Source organism: Mastacembelus armatus, chromosome 2 (assembly GCF_900324485.2).
Source record: "Mastacembelus armatus chromosome 2, fMasArm1.2, whole genome shotgun sequence".
Taxonomy (NCBI): domain Eukaryota; kingdom Metazoa; phylum Chordata; class Actinopteri; order Synbranchiformes; family Mastacembelidae; genus Mastacembelus; species Mastacembelus armatus.
In genome coordinates, this window is record NC_046634.1 from 527,288 (window position 1) to 545,851 (window position 18,564).

Here is an 18,564-nt window from a genome sequence, read left to right on the forward strand (position 1 = left end):
AAAAAGCCTCAAGTGCTCATGGATTTTATAAACAGGTACATCCAGGCACGCAGTGATGTGAAGACATGGCTGGCTGACCCACTGTCCAGTCATCTGGCCAAAGGCCATTAGGTCGATGTCTTTAAGTGACAAAAAAAAAAAAAAGAGATTTTAGCCCTTAGCTGGAAACCATTATTTTGAAATGGGGTCAGAGCATGCACAAATGAGCGGAAATATGCCAAACTCCACAACACTCCTCACCAGCTGCATTTCAACTGCGAAAACAAAAACACAGCAAGCCCTTATTGTTGCAGACAATCACTTTCTAATGCCCTCAATCAAAGAAAACCCACAAAGACCTTGAAAAACATGTCTGACGGCTAGCGGATCTGAGACTCCAATTCACATTAAAATCACTCTGAGGCTTTTTACAGCGCATTAATGTGCATTATGTATTACGTGTTGGTAGAGTGGTTCTCAACACTGTTCACGGCAGCTTTTGGACTCTTTTCCTGCCGTGAAAGAGGAAAATCTAGTAAAAAAAATCAGGTTCCTCTTGTTTTTTGGATGTTGAATCGATTCATAAAGGGTTTTTGTTAAGGGTTAAAGTGAAACACTTTCACCTCACTCACGGTCCCTAATTTGTGTAGCCCCGGAGGAATATTCGCATGCACTCTGGTCTTTCCAAGTACTTTATATGCAGTCATCTGTAAAAAATTGCCAGCAGAGTCAGACAAACATTAGTGATCTTCTAAAGATGCAGTTGTTTTAGGAGCAGTTACTGTATGTCTGAAAACAACCCTGATTAAATCTGAAAATCAACAGGAAAACGATTTAAAATTGAAACGTGTTTGCACAGTCTTGGTTTTCAAGGTGGTGTTATTTTTGACGCAGCCTTCAATTTCAGTCTAAATCAAAATCCAGACATTCGTTGTAAAAGTGCAATCACTGTGGGGAAGAGACTGAGGGACGCACACAGAATAGAATGAGCCAGGAGTGTGTGTGTGTGTGTGTGTGTGTGAGAGAGAGAGAGAGAGGTGGGTTTGGAGGGGAGTGTAAACTACAGTGGTTAGGTTGTGAGCAGGAGAAGAAGGAAAAAATAAAATAGCTGAGGAGATTACTCCGCTCCTTGAGGATGAAAGGCCGGGAAGGCATTGGGAGGGGAAGTGGATGAAATCCTGTTTCAGTGGCCTCCTCCAGCGGGGCCCTCCGTTAAAGTTCTGCTCTGGTGACGAGAACACGTGAGTAGTGTCTTTGGCATTTCAATAAGTCCACGGTGACTGTGTTACAGACAGTATTTTGACTGATCTGTTGCAGAAACTACCTGTTTTGCTTACCATATTCCCCCTGCGAGGCCTGATTTGGTCTTTTGCTGGACAGGAGAGTATAAAGCTGCACTAAATCTCGACTGCACATCTTTCAACTTTTAGATTAGAGTTCTGAGACCGATACCTGGGCCCACAGCTGCATCATTAAGCCCTGAACCTGAACTGTACCGTGAAATTTAAGACCTGAACCGTACTTAAGACCAGAAGCTGTATTTTTCATTTCCTTTACTTTATCCATCGCTCACAATCGACTCTGGACCCGACCCAAGCCTGAAGCTTTACGGCTCTAACCGAACATGAACCCAACAAATCCTGAGTTCAGGGTTAAAGGAACAGAACTCTAGCCTTTAAGCACCAAAAAAAACCCAAAACAAACAAAAAAAAAGACTTCCATATTTGTGACACTTACATGCTGTATTGCAAATAGAAACATGATATCCATTCACAGTAGGGAGATTGCTTCATTCGAAAACACATGCATGACATGTGACAGACAGTGGAAGTGGCGCTTGACATTTTGAGGCAATGCAAAGGAGCAACAGCAAAGTAAACCATTTACAAAGTCTTTCCTATATTTTAGGTTCAGGTCTGTGAGCCCAGGTTTTTGGATCACTGCCAAAACTTTAACCATAAACTGTTAACCCTGAACCCCATCCACCCAACCTCAACCCTAAACTTCAATTATAATTTTGTGCAGAAGAAATGAGTTTCTGTTCACCACTAGTGTAGTAGGAGGGTGGCAGAACTTTCATTTTGCAACTCAATCCTAAATTTCCTTTGACAAATTAGACTGGAGGTCAGACAGAGTTAATTATCCAGCGTGCTTTCCGATTTGGTTTCCCGCTCAGTCGAATGCCGGTAGGCCAAAGACCCGTGGCTCGAACTCCTCCATGCTCCTGAGTCGGAGAGTGGCCTCCTGGGTGAGACTAGGATCCAGGTTGTCATCGGGAATCATCACCACCTGCATCCCCGCCGCCAGTGCCGCCCTCACGCCATTGGGAGCGTCTTCAAACACCAGGCACTGGGCCACGGCAAGAGAGAGAAAGAAAAAAAAAAATAGGCTTATCATCCTATAAGCCTATCATATCCACAGGATGTCACCAAAAACAAACAAGAAAACAGGAAAATGACACCATTTCCGTTTCATTATGAACCTGTCAGACTAATCTGATGTGCATATCAAGCAGCTGGACACAATAAAATCCTGCCAACCCCCCTGGACTGAGATGAGCTACCTGCCTAAATATTAATGTGATGGATAACCATATCATTACCCTTAAATGTTAAGACTTTTTATGACTTTTGAGACATTGTGCCAACATCAGTTAATATATTGTCTTATTTCAATCAGAGTGGTCAACTCTTGGTTTTTTTTACCCACAACAGAGGCGTTCCCGAAATGTACATAGCAATGACGAATTTACCCAGATACCGCACGCTCCTGGAAGAAACTAAGAAGAGGAAGAGTCTGTATAACACTGGGGAAAGGCTCTTCCACTGACTGTGGTCTCCGTAAAACACAGCTTGATAGTTCTGCCTCAAAGGGATCATCAAGTCTAATGTATTTATGGGCTAACGTATTACTGCTCGCAGCATGTATCATACAGTCGGAGGTTAAATGTTCTAGCAATAGCACAGATGCTTTTTCGTTTATGGCCAGTGCAATTAGTGCCTGAAATACCAAGACTAGGAGTTCAGGACCAGGACTAACTGTCTTCCTGTGTGGAAGGTTTGCGTGTAAACAAACAAACAAACAAAAAAAAAACTCAAATAACCTGAAGCCACGTGTACAAAGTAGCTGCAGTGAAACAACTTCATTCTGTGATGCTGGTGTAAGAGTCGAACAAACCTGACAACTGCAAGAGCAATATACAGTTGTTGGACTGGTACCTAAAAAAAATGGCTTTGTGCATGGTACATGGGCATCCCTAGAGAGGAGAAACAACAAAATCCATCACAAACTATTTCTCTTCTTTTTGCTCCACAGTTAAACCCCCATGTGAAATAAAGCACAATAAATCAGAAAATCAAAAGGCCATGGAGAGATCCTGTATTCTATTCACCTTGAAATGCCAGTACTAAATCTTTTTAATTCAAATTAGCATTAATGTATGCCAGAAAGTGCCCTTTAACCTGGATTTTGAAGTGCCCTGTTTTTTTTCTTTTCTTTTTTCCTTTTTTGACAATGCTGGACAGTGAATTCATTAATGGGTAAAAAAAAAAAAGCAGACCTGGAACTTCCAGGTTGGCAACGTTAGTTCAGTGTGAAGAAAAGAAAGAGTCGTACAATGAGTCTAAAGCAGTCTGAAGCAACCAAAAGCGAAGTCTCAAAGAGCGCCTTAAGGGTCTTTGTTCTCAACTCCAATACTTAGGTAGAACAAAGAAGCCTCCTCGAGTCTCTCTAAACCCTAATTGACTTCTGTGATGTCAATAAGTCTCAGACTGGAGGATGGCAAACAATGACAGCGGAAACACTGAGAGCGGACAATGAAGGGCCCTCGCTAATTCCCTTGATTGGGAGCAATTAAAACCGGTAATTATCCAATGAGCTCGAGAAATGACCCTTTAATCTGCTTCCTGTGTGCCGCATTGAAACAAATGGAAACAGACACGTTGCAGCTCACAGTGGGACGACAACTCAACCAGATTACAGAAATGAGAAAAAAAATCACTCTTTATAGCCGCAACCCAGGGTTTAAGATGGTCTAGCCAGATGTTGACGTAAACATCTGAAACGTCTGTCTTACTCATAATACCGTATTACCTTGAATACAGGCCAATCCTGATTCTAAGGCCACTCCCCTCGCTCCCCTTCTTCTCAAACCTTTACTAACTTGGGAGTACACCTTAGCCTTTTTCATGAAACTCCTTGGATCTCTCTGTCTCACTTGACGTATCCAAAGCTTTTTACAGGCGCCACTTTCTGTTGAAAATGCGTAACGACGTTTCACAGTGAATTCCAAAATAAGGGCAGATACTGTATGCAATGCATTTTACCACTTCATTCATTTCGACTTAAATAAAATCCCACCCCCTTACTTTGAAAATTAATTTTAAGCAAAAAACAGCTGCCTATATTCTGGACAGTATGGTATTTTACGCAGTTTCCTTGATTCCACCATTGGCAGTTACTAAACAATGTAATTCCACGACCCTCATTTGGCCCAAAGCTTATTCCCCAACATTTGCTGTCACACATAGAGTAGGTGTTCTGCTTGTTAAACACCCCAGCACAAAGCAACAAAGCCTCATAAAAATCTAATAAGGTGAATCCACTGAAACTCACAATACCAGTGTTTTAGGAGGAGGAAAGTTTAACCACCTTTTTATACCAACATTAAACCTCATAACCCGAATTCACAGTGCACTAGGGAGACTACACTTGCTAACATCAACAGGAAATAAGGGAAAACTCACTACTGAAATAACCCCTCTCACTGTTTTTACCCACTGTCTTTTAAAATTGGACTACAGGACCAAGTGCATGACCAAGAAAATTTAAATGAGAGCACCCGGCATGTCGCTGCATATGCTCTCTGGAAATGTGGCTAAGCAAAGTTGCAGACCTGCATTATAAAGCCTTCAAGTTGATGTTGGCTGGACTCCTGATGTTAATTCCCTCGCGCTAAACTGTGAGGAGATGCAGTATTTGCCGGTGCACCTCTTTCAAAAGATGCCATGGAAAATTTACAACCTGTCTTCAGGCCTGAACCCAAACACACGCAAGATTCATCAGCGCCAAAAGAATCTGGATTCATTGTGTACCCGAGTCAGCACTGCTCGATGAAACAAGACAAAGGGGAATGTGGGGTGATGCCAGAGATGTAAACTGTGTGTTTGCTGCACACAGATACATGCACACACCTTTCCTATTGTCTCAGACACAATTGGCCCACTAACACAGACACGGCCCCCTTTAGAGGAGCGTGTCGTGGCGAGATGACAGCGGCCGATGCCTGCATGCTGTGATTTGGAAAAGATTCAGGACCTGTTTGGCAGCAGACGGCGCTCCTGGCTGTGGACAGCAGTTCAATAAGGACGCCTCTACAATCAGCAGCTGCCCATGAGAGGAACCTGATTGAGCAGAGTCCTGCTACATTTTCAGCTGGGTGCCTATAATCAGAAAGATCATGTCTGTATAAGCAAAGATCAGACACGGGATTTCACCCTGAGGCATCATACGGTGTTGTATTTTGTATATCGCCTCTGGTGATTTTGATGTATAGAGATGAGTCAGTGTTTGAATGAGTGCAGTAAGGGGGGTGCTTTAAAGCTATAGTTGAACTTCTGTTAGCAGGCCTTGATAAATCTCATTTCCTATTCAATACGGTAGCACCGCTCTCAGTTGGTGGCAGCCTTTAAGTTTCTGTAAGCTGCTTTGAGCTGATAGGTCCATGTACGTGTCAAACACACATATGAACACACAAATATCGTATACAGGAGTAAGGGAACCTGTATTTTGCATGTGCAGCAGGAAGTGGAGATTAGATAAGCGACGGTGACAGACGGCCTGTCGCATCTTCTAAATGAGTGAACGAAGCCAGCATTGATGAACAGATGGGCCCCTGCAATGGAGGACAGGAACAGGAAGCGCAAGTATTTGCATTAGCGTCGTATCTCAGAGGTTACTCATGCAGCCCCGAAAGGCTCAAGGTTGATTCGGAGGCTGTGTTTGGGCAGGGTAAACCAGAAAACCAATGTCAGACAAATGTTGGGAAGAAAATTCTATAAATGTCTGTCACGGAACTCTGACCATATTATGACCACACTGATAACTAGCTTGACAAAGCAGTAGCCACTGACCTCTATAAGGATTAAGATACCACCCGGAGGGCAAGTGGAAATGTACTTTCAAGAGTAAACAGCCTGAGTTAGCTGAAATGTTTTTGGCTTTGCCTGATACACAAATCCTCGTGACAGAGAACTCCAGTGCACACACAACCTTGGCAACCAATCATCACACCACTAGCAGAGTCACTATAACAAGCACAACACTCCATGGTATTTTAGCAATCAGGATTGGAGCAAAACAGAAATATCACCCAGAGACAGCTGCTAAAAAACAATCACAACTCAAGAAGGATGAATTCCTCTAGAATAAATATAAATCGGCTAACTTCCTGTTTAACCCAATGAACTCTAGGCCTTATTCAGTGACATCAGTCTCTCAAGTATCCAGATAGTAATTGTACCTCACTGTCATGCCTTAAGAAATAGTTTGACTTATCGAAACTCTGGACCCAAGTGTACTTTTTAGGACTCTTTTTTTGTCTCGGCCATTGTGACTCCTGTAAACCCAGACTGACTACAAATACTGTCCTCAAAAAAAAAACAAAAAAAAACCCACAAACACTCTAGAGCCACCGCGCAACCCTACAGGGGGGTAGAGTATTTTAGATTCAAAACATACAGTAGGTTTTGTTGGAGTTTAGCACTGCATTAAGTGAAGTCCTTGAAACTGCTGAAGGTTTCCAAAAAAGACATATTAAATTCCTTATGCTAGGATGATACCTTCTTTTTTTTATTATTATCATCTGAACTGAGCAGCACTGTTTCATGATGCATAGACAAAAGGACAAATGAGACGAATCAATCAAATGAGTTAAATCTGGGTATCGTTTGGAGTCAAGTGCTGTGACCTTCAGCTTTAAAAGGTTCTTTGTGAAACCGGCGTGAAAGGAAACATAGCCCTGCATGTTTACTGACTGACACAATGCGTTCACAGAGGCAGCTATTACCGAGCATGTTTTCATTAGGAGATAACTTACTGCTGTGCTGAGTGTAAAGAGATTGGAATTGGCTTAAAGAGAAGCCTGTGGACGGCCCAAGGACTTAATAAAAAAAGAAAAAAAAAATCACTATTGAGCCAAAATGAGTGTCTGCAAATCTCACAGCCACCATGCCTCCCTTTGCTTTGCTTGTGATCTGAGGAGGACCCTGCAGCAGGCTTAACCTACATATTTTAAGTCCATGGTGATAAAGTATCAGGCTAGGAAAATACAAATATGGAGGAGGGATGGAGCAGCGCTACGCTACACGAATGCGGAAAGGCTGCAGAGTGTGGGCTAAGTGGTTTTAAATCAACTTGGCCATCGCTTCAGTTTAAACCCATCACCGACCCACAACAGTTTGTCAGAGTTTATTCCGAAAGCTTACCTTCTTGAATATTTTACAGAGCAGAAAAAAAAATCATAAAGTGAGCTTCAAAGCCAGTTATTTTTTTTAGAGGTTTTAATTGTACTGCAGCTGTTCTACTTGTGACCCTGACCATGTGGAACATTTTTCTTTTTGTGACAGACTGGTGACCTGTCCAGGTTGTAGCCCTGCCTTTCACCCGAAAGAGAGCTGGGATAGGCTCCACCAAATTCCTGTGACCCTAATTAGGAATCATATAGGTATAGTAGATAATGGATGGATTCGGAGGGATGAAAGCCAAGCTCACGTGGCATAAAAAAGGGGGGGTGCGAGTGAACATTTTCTTACGCTCTTAAATTTTTGTCTAGATAACAGGCCAGAATGTTATGCAGAATGTTAAGACAAAATAAAGATAAACTTTGTTAATCCCCAAAGGGAAATTCAGGTATGACATGTTAATGTCATATATTATGTCGCATGTTATGATTATGACATAATTGGATAATATGACCTCAGTGAGTTATGTCCGTGTACGGTCGGCTGTCACTGATGATGGATGTATGTGTTTAGTTATTCTGAGACTGGGACTGGTAATAATTTTCCTTCCACCTACTACTTCTCAATCATCGAATGTGTATTATTATTACAGATCACAGATGATATGATGTGTGACATTTTGTGTTGATAGTGTACAACGAAGTATATATATATAAAAAAAAAAAAAAAAAAAAGTATTTTTACACGCTACACTTCATAGTCAGAGATGAGAGAGCAGTGACAGCTTTGCTGAGAAACACAGCCTCTGTTCCTACAGTAAATTATATTATCTAGGTATTATCTGTATTACCTGTCACATGGTGACAGCTATGGAACACATGGGGTGTCACTTGGAAATGATGTTTGACTGAGTGAGAACGTAAAATCTGGCAAAAGGAGCTTGTGCTGCCTCGATTCTGTTGTCGTCACAGCAAATACATGGATGTCTGCTGCATGTCTTAAAGCATTAAAGAGTCAGGAAGGGATGGGAAAGGAAAAGAAAGCATGAGGGCTAAATTTGGAACTGAGAACTTCTGTGCAGGGTCAGTCTGATCAACAGACCTACAGTACATCCAAGGTGAATCGCTTGATCTTAAGTAACGGTTTTCCCAAAAAAATCCTGAGGATATGATTGAAGTTTTGAAGGACAGACCCTCAGGGCAAAACTCTAGGGGCAAAAGTATTTATAACTGTTCTGAATGGCCATCTTCAAAGGTAGGGTGAAAAAAGAACTGCTGTCTCTTCCTGTTTCATCCAGTGTTTTGTGTATTTGTAGTCTCAACACAATAAATTATTCAAATTTGCGCTAAAGGTGCATGTCTTGGGACAGTCCTTGCTTAAAGGTGTGACCCTGCTAAAAATGGATACAGTTGGGAAGTGAAGTTTAATTTCCACTTTGACACCTCCAAAAATTTAGTTCATTTGCTGCGTTTGCGTAAATTTTGGAATGTCTGTACAATCCCAGCTGACATTGGGCGAGAAGTGGTCTTAGGTCGATCTATCACAGGGCCGACACATAAACAGAGGTGTGCTCAGGGGTGATTCCAAGTCACCAATTAACCCAACCTGTATGTCTTTGGATTGTAGGACAGAGCTGGAATACCCGGATCCAGAAAATCCAGTACGGGAATTAACGACACAACAAACACTTAGAAAAGGTAAGGACTGAGTGTGATCTCTGAGAAATGCAGTGTAGGAGTTCTTTGCTTTAAAGTGACCTTAGCCTCACCACTTACCTTCAGTACATTTAACATTTTCACATAAAAATCTTAACTCAGAGATTCCCTTTTGGAAATCAGCGGACTAGTATGCATTAAATGAGTGAAGAGGGGAGTATGGTGAGTTTTGTCAGGCTCAGGATGGGCTGACTTAATGTCCCGATAGAAAAGTTCTCATCCTGATTAGACCCGATTCTAATATCAGGATCGCAAAGGTGTAATACCCAGGTGTACAATTAATGCCAGGGGTAGAACTACTTTCGCTCTCTCTCTCTCTCAAATCAGCATGAGCATGAACTAGCTCACTTTCATGTTTCATTAATCTCCTTCAGGCTGCCGAGCACACCTTTGGCAAAATCTCCTACCTCATCGACAGTGTTACTTCTTAGTGGGGAGGGGGAAAATTGTCCCTGCTCTCCATGAAAAAGAGACCAGTGTTTTTTTATTCTTTCACTTTCGGTCAGCTCTGACAGCCGGTGTCGACACCATATTACTCACCTACGAGGGCAGTGAACTGCGCTGTTCACAATGAGGGACACTCTCCCCTCTCTCACCCATCGTTCTAAATATTACATTAAATCACATCTTGTAATATATTTCCTTTAGAACAAATTTCAGTTTTTCTAACTCTGCGTTACTTCTGTGGTTTGTCTTCAAAAGACAAACCTACTCACTTAAATACTGAAATAGTCACTTTAATGGTTTTTCTCCTATTTAACAAATCAGAACATCTATTTTCTCAGTTCTATGGTGTTCCTCTGGGTTCTATTCTATTCCCTTTTAGCTTTAAATTTTACTTACTTACTTCCTTAACTATTAGTCAATATGTGAAAGATATCCATCCGTTATCTATACCCGCTTATTCCTGTTTAGGTTCACAAGGATCTGCTGGAGCCTATCCCAGCTCTCTTTGGCTGAAAGGCAGGGGTACACCCTGGACAAGTCACCAGTCCATCACAGGGCCACATGTAGACAATGGGCAATTTAGAATCACCAATCAACCTGACATATATGTTTTTGGACTGTGGGAGGAAACAAACACAAGCATGAGATGTGATTTAGATAGAAAACACTCCTTTTCCTTATCTTACCTTACCTTATTACTTACAGAATTAACTTCCATTGTCTTTATTGTTCTGATATAGGTTGGCACATGGCACTTACTTGCTTTATCCAAATTAGATGCTACCCAAAACATCTGAGAAGTGCTGCACTCTGTTTTTCATCAATACCACCCTCATAACTTAAAAACACCCTTTAAGAAGCACTTAGTGTTGCTAATACGCAAAACTGCAGGCAGGACTGGGTGACACATTGAATTAATGTCAAACTTTTGGTTTTAATCTGTACTATATATTTGGAACTGGTATACAAACCCTAACTACACTGCACAAATTATTGTATATAGCCAGAATTTTAAAAACATTTGCAAAATTGTCCAGTTCCGATATTATCATCGGGTGATAGGTTACTTTTTCTACTTCATTCTATGACCAGGTATATAGGTTATAGCTTACAGGTGACCACAGAACAAGCAGTGTTCTTGTATAGAAGATCTTTTTACTGCGAAATCTAGGCAGGTCTGTGTGGCCCGCCTCTCTGCCTCTTAAAACAAAGCCTGTGTTTTATCATCAGGGTTGAATTAAAGCAGGAAGAGCTGACAACTGGATGTGTGTTATTGCCACACGGCTGCTTCTCTCGCCTCGCCTCTGTCTGCTCTCCTCTCTCCCTCTTGTCTCGCGTCTCTGCCAGTCACACCCCCATATTCACAGGCCTCCCCCCACCACCGAACGAGAGCCGGGGAATGACGCATCATCATTCGTTATTCCGCTGAACACTCTGTCGATTCCTCCCCCCCCCCTTCTGAGCCGCAGTTTCATATCTCATCAAGAAAAATGCCAGCCCTAACGGCGGCTGGCTCCAGATTAAAAAATCAGGTGTGCTGTGCCACAGGCAGACCTATTTGTAGCGAAAAGCCTTTAAAGTGAGAGGTGAGGAGTCGAGTTAGCAAAAACGTATCCGTTTGATGCCTCAAATTTCCCTGTTAAATTAGGCCATAAATGTCCAAATGCAGTATGAGAAACACGCCATTATTGCTGTCTTTTTTAATTACTTCTCTTTGACTGCGCATTGATTTTTATATTAACCAGACCCCATTTCCAAATGCAATTTTTTGGACTTTAAGTGTGACGTATGATCCCAATCACTTTTTACGAAGGTTAAGGGTTATAACAAAGTGATGGTGGGCCTGCTGAAAGAGGTGTCATGGTTCTCTTTGATTCCGTCACATTGGGCCCATGTGTTTTCCACCACAGAAGGGGAACAAATCTCCTCACGTCTGTGCCTGCATTGCCTTCAAACGCAAAAAGTCAAAAGTCTGACATTGTGTAAGTAGGTGGACACCGCTATCCATGGTGATGACGTCTCGTGGCCAGGGTGACAAGTAGCTGCTGTCGCAGCACAGCCACTGGATTGGTGAATGGAATAACAAAAGCATAGCTTTTGATTTCAATTAAGTGCTTGTTTTAGCCATGGGCCCCCAAAATGTCCAAACATTATGTGTGAATAAATGTCTGCTAATAGATCCCTGTAAACATTACATATCGGACCTTTAAGCTTTGCACTGAGCAGCAGTAGGTTTAACCAAACCCACAACACTACAGTTTCTTTTTTTTTTTTACGTGCGGTCCACAGTGCAAATGTTTTCATGAAAGTAGGTCAGGCCTCACAGTGTTATTTGGTGTCTTTTAGTGAGAATATTTGGCAGCTATTTTAGAGCAACTCAGCGCTGCAAACGGCTTCCAGAGTGTCTGAAAATATATCTTAAAACAGCACGGGAACCCTGAAAAAGCTCACCACTTTTGATCAAAGCGCCAGAATGGAAGTGCGTGTCTGTCAGTGCTGAGAGCGGCTGACATTAGCCCTTGCTTGCATTACTTCAAATGGAACACATTAGCTGCAAATAAAAAAGCCACTGACTGACATACAGGCAGCTAAACACAGCTAGATATAAGACATGCTGTATGTAACCTACTGTTTGACATGTTGCTGACATGTAGGTCTAAGTCTTCACTACCTGCCGCAACACTTATTTTCACTGAAGGTACATTTAAGCTCTGTGGGATCATATTATCAATTTAGGATTTTTAGCCGGGGCAGCATGGTGGATTGGTGATTGGCACGCACAGCAAGAAAGTCCCTGGTTCGAAATCCTTCAGGGGCCTTTCTGTGTGGAAGTTGCATGTTCTCCCTGTGCTTGTGTCAGTTTCCCCCCCACAGTCCAAAAACATAGATGTCAGGTTGATTGGTTGTTTGTCTCTATGTGGCCCTGTGATGGACTGGTGACCTGTCCAGGGTGTCCCTCTGCCTTTCACCCAAAGGGAGCTGGGATAGGCTCCAGCAGATCCCTGTGACCCTAAATAGGAATAATAGATAATGCATCGACTTAAGATGTAACACTTCCATAATCTGTAGCGGCTCTCACCTTCTCCGGAAGAGCTGGGGGGTTGAATCTGCTGGCGCACACCAGGAAGGAGTCGGGCTCAGGTTTGCCGTTCTTCACCTCGGGGTCATCACCCAGAACGACATGGTCGAACAAGCTGAAGAAGTCACCGTGCTGACTCGTCTTCAGCTGGAACGTGGCACCAGCCGAGCTGGTCGCCACTGCAATGGGGATGTTGTGCTTGTGCAGATGACATATGAGTTTATCCACTCCTGGCGGTACAGATGTTACAAAGAGTAAAAGTTAGATTCGTTTTAGAGCTGCATATACACATGTACACAAAACAGCAGTAGTCCTACATATAGAATAAAGAACACAACCCACACAGGAGCTAATGATAGGCTGCTCCTGAGCTGAAAACAAATCAGTCCCATTTCATGCTTTTTTTTTTTTCTTTCTGCGTTCTTTTGTGAAATGCTTAAAATAGGACAGCAGCTGTGAAAATACCTGGCATGAGTTTGGCAGAAGGAAATATTCTTTCTTGTATTTTTCTGCTTTCAGCGAGGAGTTCCTCGGCCGTCATGGGAAGTTCCAGGGTGTCCCTAATAATCTGGGCGGCATCCAAAGCCTTTTTACCCATCACTGCTGACTTCACGTCCCACGTGTACCGCTTTCCAAACCGGTCACATATTTCCTGGAAGGACACAGTGTAAAGTCGCTCTGTATCTAAAATGAAAAAAAAAAACAAAGAAAGAAAAGAAAATGAATAACTTGAAATAAATGTCATGGATAATTAAATATAAATGCACCCGATATACCACCATTAACATATTTTCCCTGCAAATGAATAGAGACTATAATAATTGGCTGTGACCTCAAACTGTAGACAATGTCACCCCAGACGTGTTGCTTTCACATATGAGAGTTCTAAAACAGGGTAATATTACCAAACCAAACCTCATTCAAACACACGGTAATTTTTGGTTGTCAGGCTTAGCGATAGATATGATCGCCAAGCACGACGTCATCCATGTTCAAGTTGGTCAATAGACAGAAATCACTAATTCGGCATATGAATGGTTAATAAATAAGCTCCATATGTCGGTGAAATCCTAAAATGTAAAGGTGGGTCACCGTCACCGCCGCGTTTTTAGGTAACTTGGGGGGTGTTACACTGCCTTAATTTCAACCGGTCTAAGGAACAATAAACGTCGAAATTCAAAGATTTATAGCACAGGCAAACATTTTAAACATGCGCCGAATTTACCCGTAGATGGTGATGTTATTAAAACTCTACAAATCAATGGACATTTAATAGATTATTTCGCGAGTGTGCGAATAAAATTGTGAGACCGCTCTTTTTTTCTAAGGAGATCCGCACGCGAACTCGTCACCATGCAAGATGATAGATTCGAAGTGAATAAATGAGTTTGCGGATTGTTGCAGTTTATTCTTAGTAGCGACCTCATAACAACCTAATAACAATCCGTCCATGTCGAAGACGACATGGCTCACAGGGTTATAGCTGCAGCTTGACGGCACAGACATGTTTGACTCACGGGTTTAGTTCCGCGGTGAATATGACGGAAGAGGGACAAACAAAAACTAACACGTGTGTTTCCACAATAAATTAAGAAAAAAACAGTTAATAACGTGTAATTCCAGGATAGTGACCCGAAAGATGGTTTTACGGTTTTTTGTTTTTTTGTGCAATTGTTGTTGTTAAAACAAGCCATACCTTTAAATTTTAACCTGATGAATAAATAAATAAATAAAGCTTTAGTCTGCTCTGGGATATTTTTTATTCGCTGTGCCGCAATGGCTTCTGGGAAGTGAAGTCCATACTGAAGTACTGTCCTTTTTTAGACCATAATGCCACACTACCAGCAGCATTTACTTGTCTGTTACAAAAAATAATAATAATAATGTTTTATCAATATGAAAAAACTTTCTTCAAGTTTTTAATACTCTTTTTATTATTTGTGTGTTGTTTGCATTACTTAAGACTGTACTGCAGTTTAGTAGTTTGCATTTGATACACAGCTATGGTAAAAAGCAGTGTTAATATCAGTCTACAGTGTAAGCTTCTAGTTCGAAATGTGTAGTTTACCCTGATGATGTCACCATGACATCATTATGGTATACTTATACATCCATCATCTGTTCCCATCCATCCATCTATCCATCCATCTATTATCTACACCTGCTTATATATTACACATATTAAATAAAACAAGTTTAGGACCCAGTAATGACCCCTGTGGAACTCCTTGTGTGGATCGAAATGTTTGGATTCATCACTGTACATTGTGTAATCTAAGTAACTGGACAAAAAAAAGTACTTACAATTGGTTTGTGAAAGCAGATCTGTCAAAAGGTTGTTGATTTTGAACCACTACCCCCCTTTTTTATGCCATGTGAGCTTGACTTTCATCACTCAGAATCCATCCATCCATTGTCTATACCTATATGATTCCTAATTAGGGTCACGGGGATCTGCTGGAGCCTATCCCGGCTCTTTCTGGGTGAAACACAGGGGTACACCCTGGACAAGTCACCAGTCCATCACAGGGCCACATAGAGACAAACAACCTCACACAATCGCACTCACTCTTATGGGCAATTTAGAGTCACCAATCAACCTGACATACATGTTTTTGGACTGTGGGGGGGGGACGTGGAGGGCGGACATGCAAACCCCACATAGAAAGGCCCCTTGCTGGGCTTCGAACAAGGAACCTTCTTGCTCTGAGGCAACAATGCTCACCACTAATCCAAACGTGCAGCCTAGTATACTAATCTTTTATGTGCCAAATCATTTGAGGGCACATTTACATAAGTCAAAATTGTGGAATGTCCTCAGTTACATAAAACATTGAACAGACCTAGAGATACTGTTCTTCACCGTGTTTAATAAGAAATTATTTTATTGTGTTGAGTTTAAATCCAGTGTTTTATTGTGTGTGTCCATTCTGCGGAGCGTGTCCCAGAGGTGGGCTGCTGCAAATGACTGTCCAAAGACCTGTTCACCGCATTGTTCCCGGCGCTGCCACATTTTTCTGAATAATTGGAAGCTCCACGTTAACAGAGTTTGTCTTGTTAGTGTGAAAGAGCTGTCAGGGGAATGAGAGAAGCCCGTAACCTGGGCAATCTAATGAGCCTATGGATTTCTGGTCTAATTGGAGGACAGTGAGACCGAAACAGACGCTTTGAGTCCACCATGGGGGGTCTTGCTGCAGAAGCACTAAAGAAAAGTGCTATTTCCTGATGAAACAGGTTTTTTTTGTGGTTTTTTTTTTTTGTTTTTGTTTTGGTTGGTGTTAACATCACAGCTCCAACAAGAAGAGTATTTTTATTTTCTTCAAGTAGGATCATGGGTGCGGAGGAAACAACACAGGAAAAGAGTCTAAGCCTGATGACGCCTGCAATCCCACAAATCAACGCAACAACAGAGAGATGACAGTCTGGGAGAAGTAGCGAGAGATTGCTATGAAGCTAGCCCCGAAGCGACACTTTTGCTGCCTGACTGAAACTGTGTGTTTGTAGATATAAATAGTAGAGTGGTTTAAAAAAATAAAAATAAAAATCACAGTCAAATACACAGTTAGTTAGTTTTCACATCACCCTGTGGAGTAGGGCTGCTGCTGAGACACTGCTGCATTCGAATGGGAGAGCTTTGTGTTTGCTGCCTAATTATTACACGGAAATCCTGATGTAAACATTATTCTGGATTTTCACTTCAGACGCTAACACCCAGCTTTGATATGATGAATGAGATGCTGTTTATTTGATTCAGTATGGAAAACAATTGACGAAGACACTGACTAATCCACCCTCTTTGATTCCCTTTTGACTTAGGTTTGTACACAACGATGTGAACATACCCTGTGTATTCTAAATTGGCAGGATGGCCTGAAAAACAACCAGCTGGGCCTTAAATAACCTCATTCTTTCTCCCATTCTGTGCTGCACACAGTTTGTTTTTGTTTTTTTTCTGTGCTAAAATACCACCTGGACCATATTTACTGAAATAATGAAGATGCTAAGACTAGATCTTAACACCGAATCCCCCTCTAAGACAGGACCTGCAGATCAGATAATAACAGCAACACACCCTAAGGCCCTTATTATGTCAGCTACTGCGCTCCAGCGCTACATATTACCGAACTAATTTGCAGTTAAATGAGTACAAAGCAGCTGACACACAGTGAGCTTGCAGATCCTTGTAGCAAAATGTGGAACAAATTTCCTGAGAGTTAAAAAAAAAAAGTGTCCTTTTGTAGAAATTATGGGCAATTTACATGACAGCAAAGAAGCACTTTAGATTGCTGGAAATGACCTTAACAGGTAAATCGAGTGGCTCTTAACCCCCCCCCCCCCCCCCCCCCCCAAAAGAAATAAATAAATAAAGGAAGTTGATTGAAGCTATGTGGGAATGGTGTATTCTGTGGCACATAATAGAAAATTACGGTGTGATTGTTATAAATGTGTGGGCAAGTTTGGCCCTCTTTTTTCTCCCACCATGCACCTCACTGTAAGCCAACATGTGAAACTGGCTCACAAGTTCTTTTGTTTAGAAAATATGGTTGAGACTCCTACTAAAAAAAAAAGTTTATTTTATTTCCATTTTGTATCCCATACTCCCTGGGCAGCACTGTTGCCTCACATTAAGAACGTTCCTGATTTGAAACCCAGCAGGGGCCCATAGTTTGCACGTTCTCCCTGTGCTTGCGTGGGTTTACTCCGGGTACTCCGGTTTCCTCCGACAGTCCAAAAACATGTATGTCAGGTTGACTGGTGACTCTAAATTGCCCATAGGAGTGAGTGTGTGTGGTTGTTTGTCTATATGTGGTCCTGCCATTAAGTGGGGACCGGGGTGTATGGGGGGACCTGCCTTTGACCTAAAGAGAGTAGTATGACAGACATCCAAGCACGATCCTACCTTTAAAGCCGACATTGTCACCTCCACAGATGATACAGCCATTTGGAATTCTCCTCCAGTTTATCCTCTGCTAACTAACCGTAACACTTCCACTGGGGGGGCCAGGCCCTGAAGCGGGTCAACAAACACACACCGGACCGCACACAGATACGCACACCTGGCTATTTACATTGTGATGATAAGCTCATTAGCTCTCTACGGCTGATCAGTATCGCCCCCCGGAGCTGCAAGTCCCCAGCCGACCATTTGTCCTGCGTGAGATATCAGCAATCACCATTTTAAATGAGGAAAGGTGATATGAAATGCTAATTCAGCATCTAAGATCAATACTGTTCACCTAGGGGTATAAAGTAAAGCAGAGTACCCGGTGCAGCCTGCTGTCCTTCAACACTCAGTGGAAGACATACTGTTTAGTTTACCCGCAGAGAAACTACCCGTGACTTTTGATGGAACAAAGCTTTTCTGATTGGCTGGCAGGTGAATTTTAACTAAACCTACTTAGAAAATTCTTGTAGTTTCTAGTGATAGGTGTTTTGTTTAATTTGTATTATGCACTGCAGCGAGTTGATCCACAAATTAGAGTCCCGAAAGTCTGTTTTGCATAAAACCTGGTAAATAGGAAGGCATAATCTAGGTGCCCCTTCCTAGGGCCATAATGAAACTCCTATTTCTTCTCTGAAGATGCTTCCTGGAGGAGCTATAATCAAGGATACATGAGTGTGCCCTTTGCAGAAGTCTGATACAGATTGACACGCCCCTTTATAGGTAATCAGTTTGTGATTGGACACCTTACATTAAGGATCGGAGGAAAGGATGTCTCACGTTAGTTAAAAGTAGTTCCCGTTACCTTGCATTTTATGTAGACTGAACTAGGACACAAGGAAAAGTCTCAAGAGAGGGAAACAGATGCAATTAGTGGAACTGGGAAACACCCCTGAAGTTCTCACCCAGCTTGTGGATCTTCACACCAAGAACTGCTTGAGA

At 42.1% G+C, this 18,564-nt stretch overlaps 1 protein-coding gene across 1 annotated transcript; it reads right to left on the bottom strand.

Moving 5' to 3' along the window:
- Positions 1-655: 655 nt before the first annotated feature.
- On the bottom strand, positions 656-14,212 carry pudp (pseudouridine 5'-phosphatase). The gene is made up of 4 exons (XM_026301378.1): positions 14,114-14,212; positions 13,146-13,364; positions 12,681-12,910; positions 656-2,328 (listed from the first exon to the last, which is right to left on the bottom strand). The coding sequence occupies exons 1-4, from the start codon at positions 14,184-14,186 to the stop codon at positions 2,152-2,154; spliced, it is 699 nt and encodes a 232-aa protein (XP_026157163.1). The 5' UTR covers positions 14,187-14,212; the 3' UTR covers positions 656-2,151.
- Positions 14,213-18,564: the final 4,352 nt, after the last annotated feature.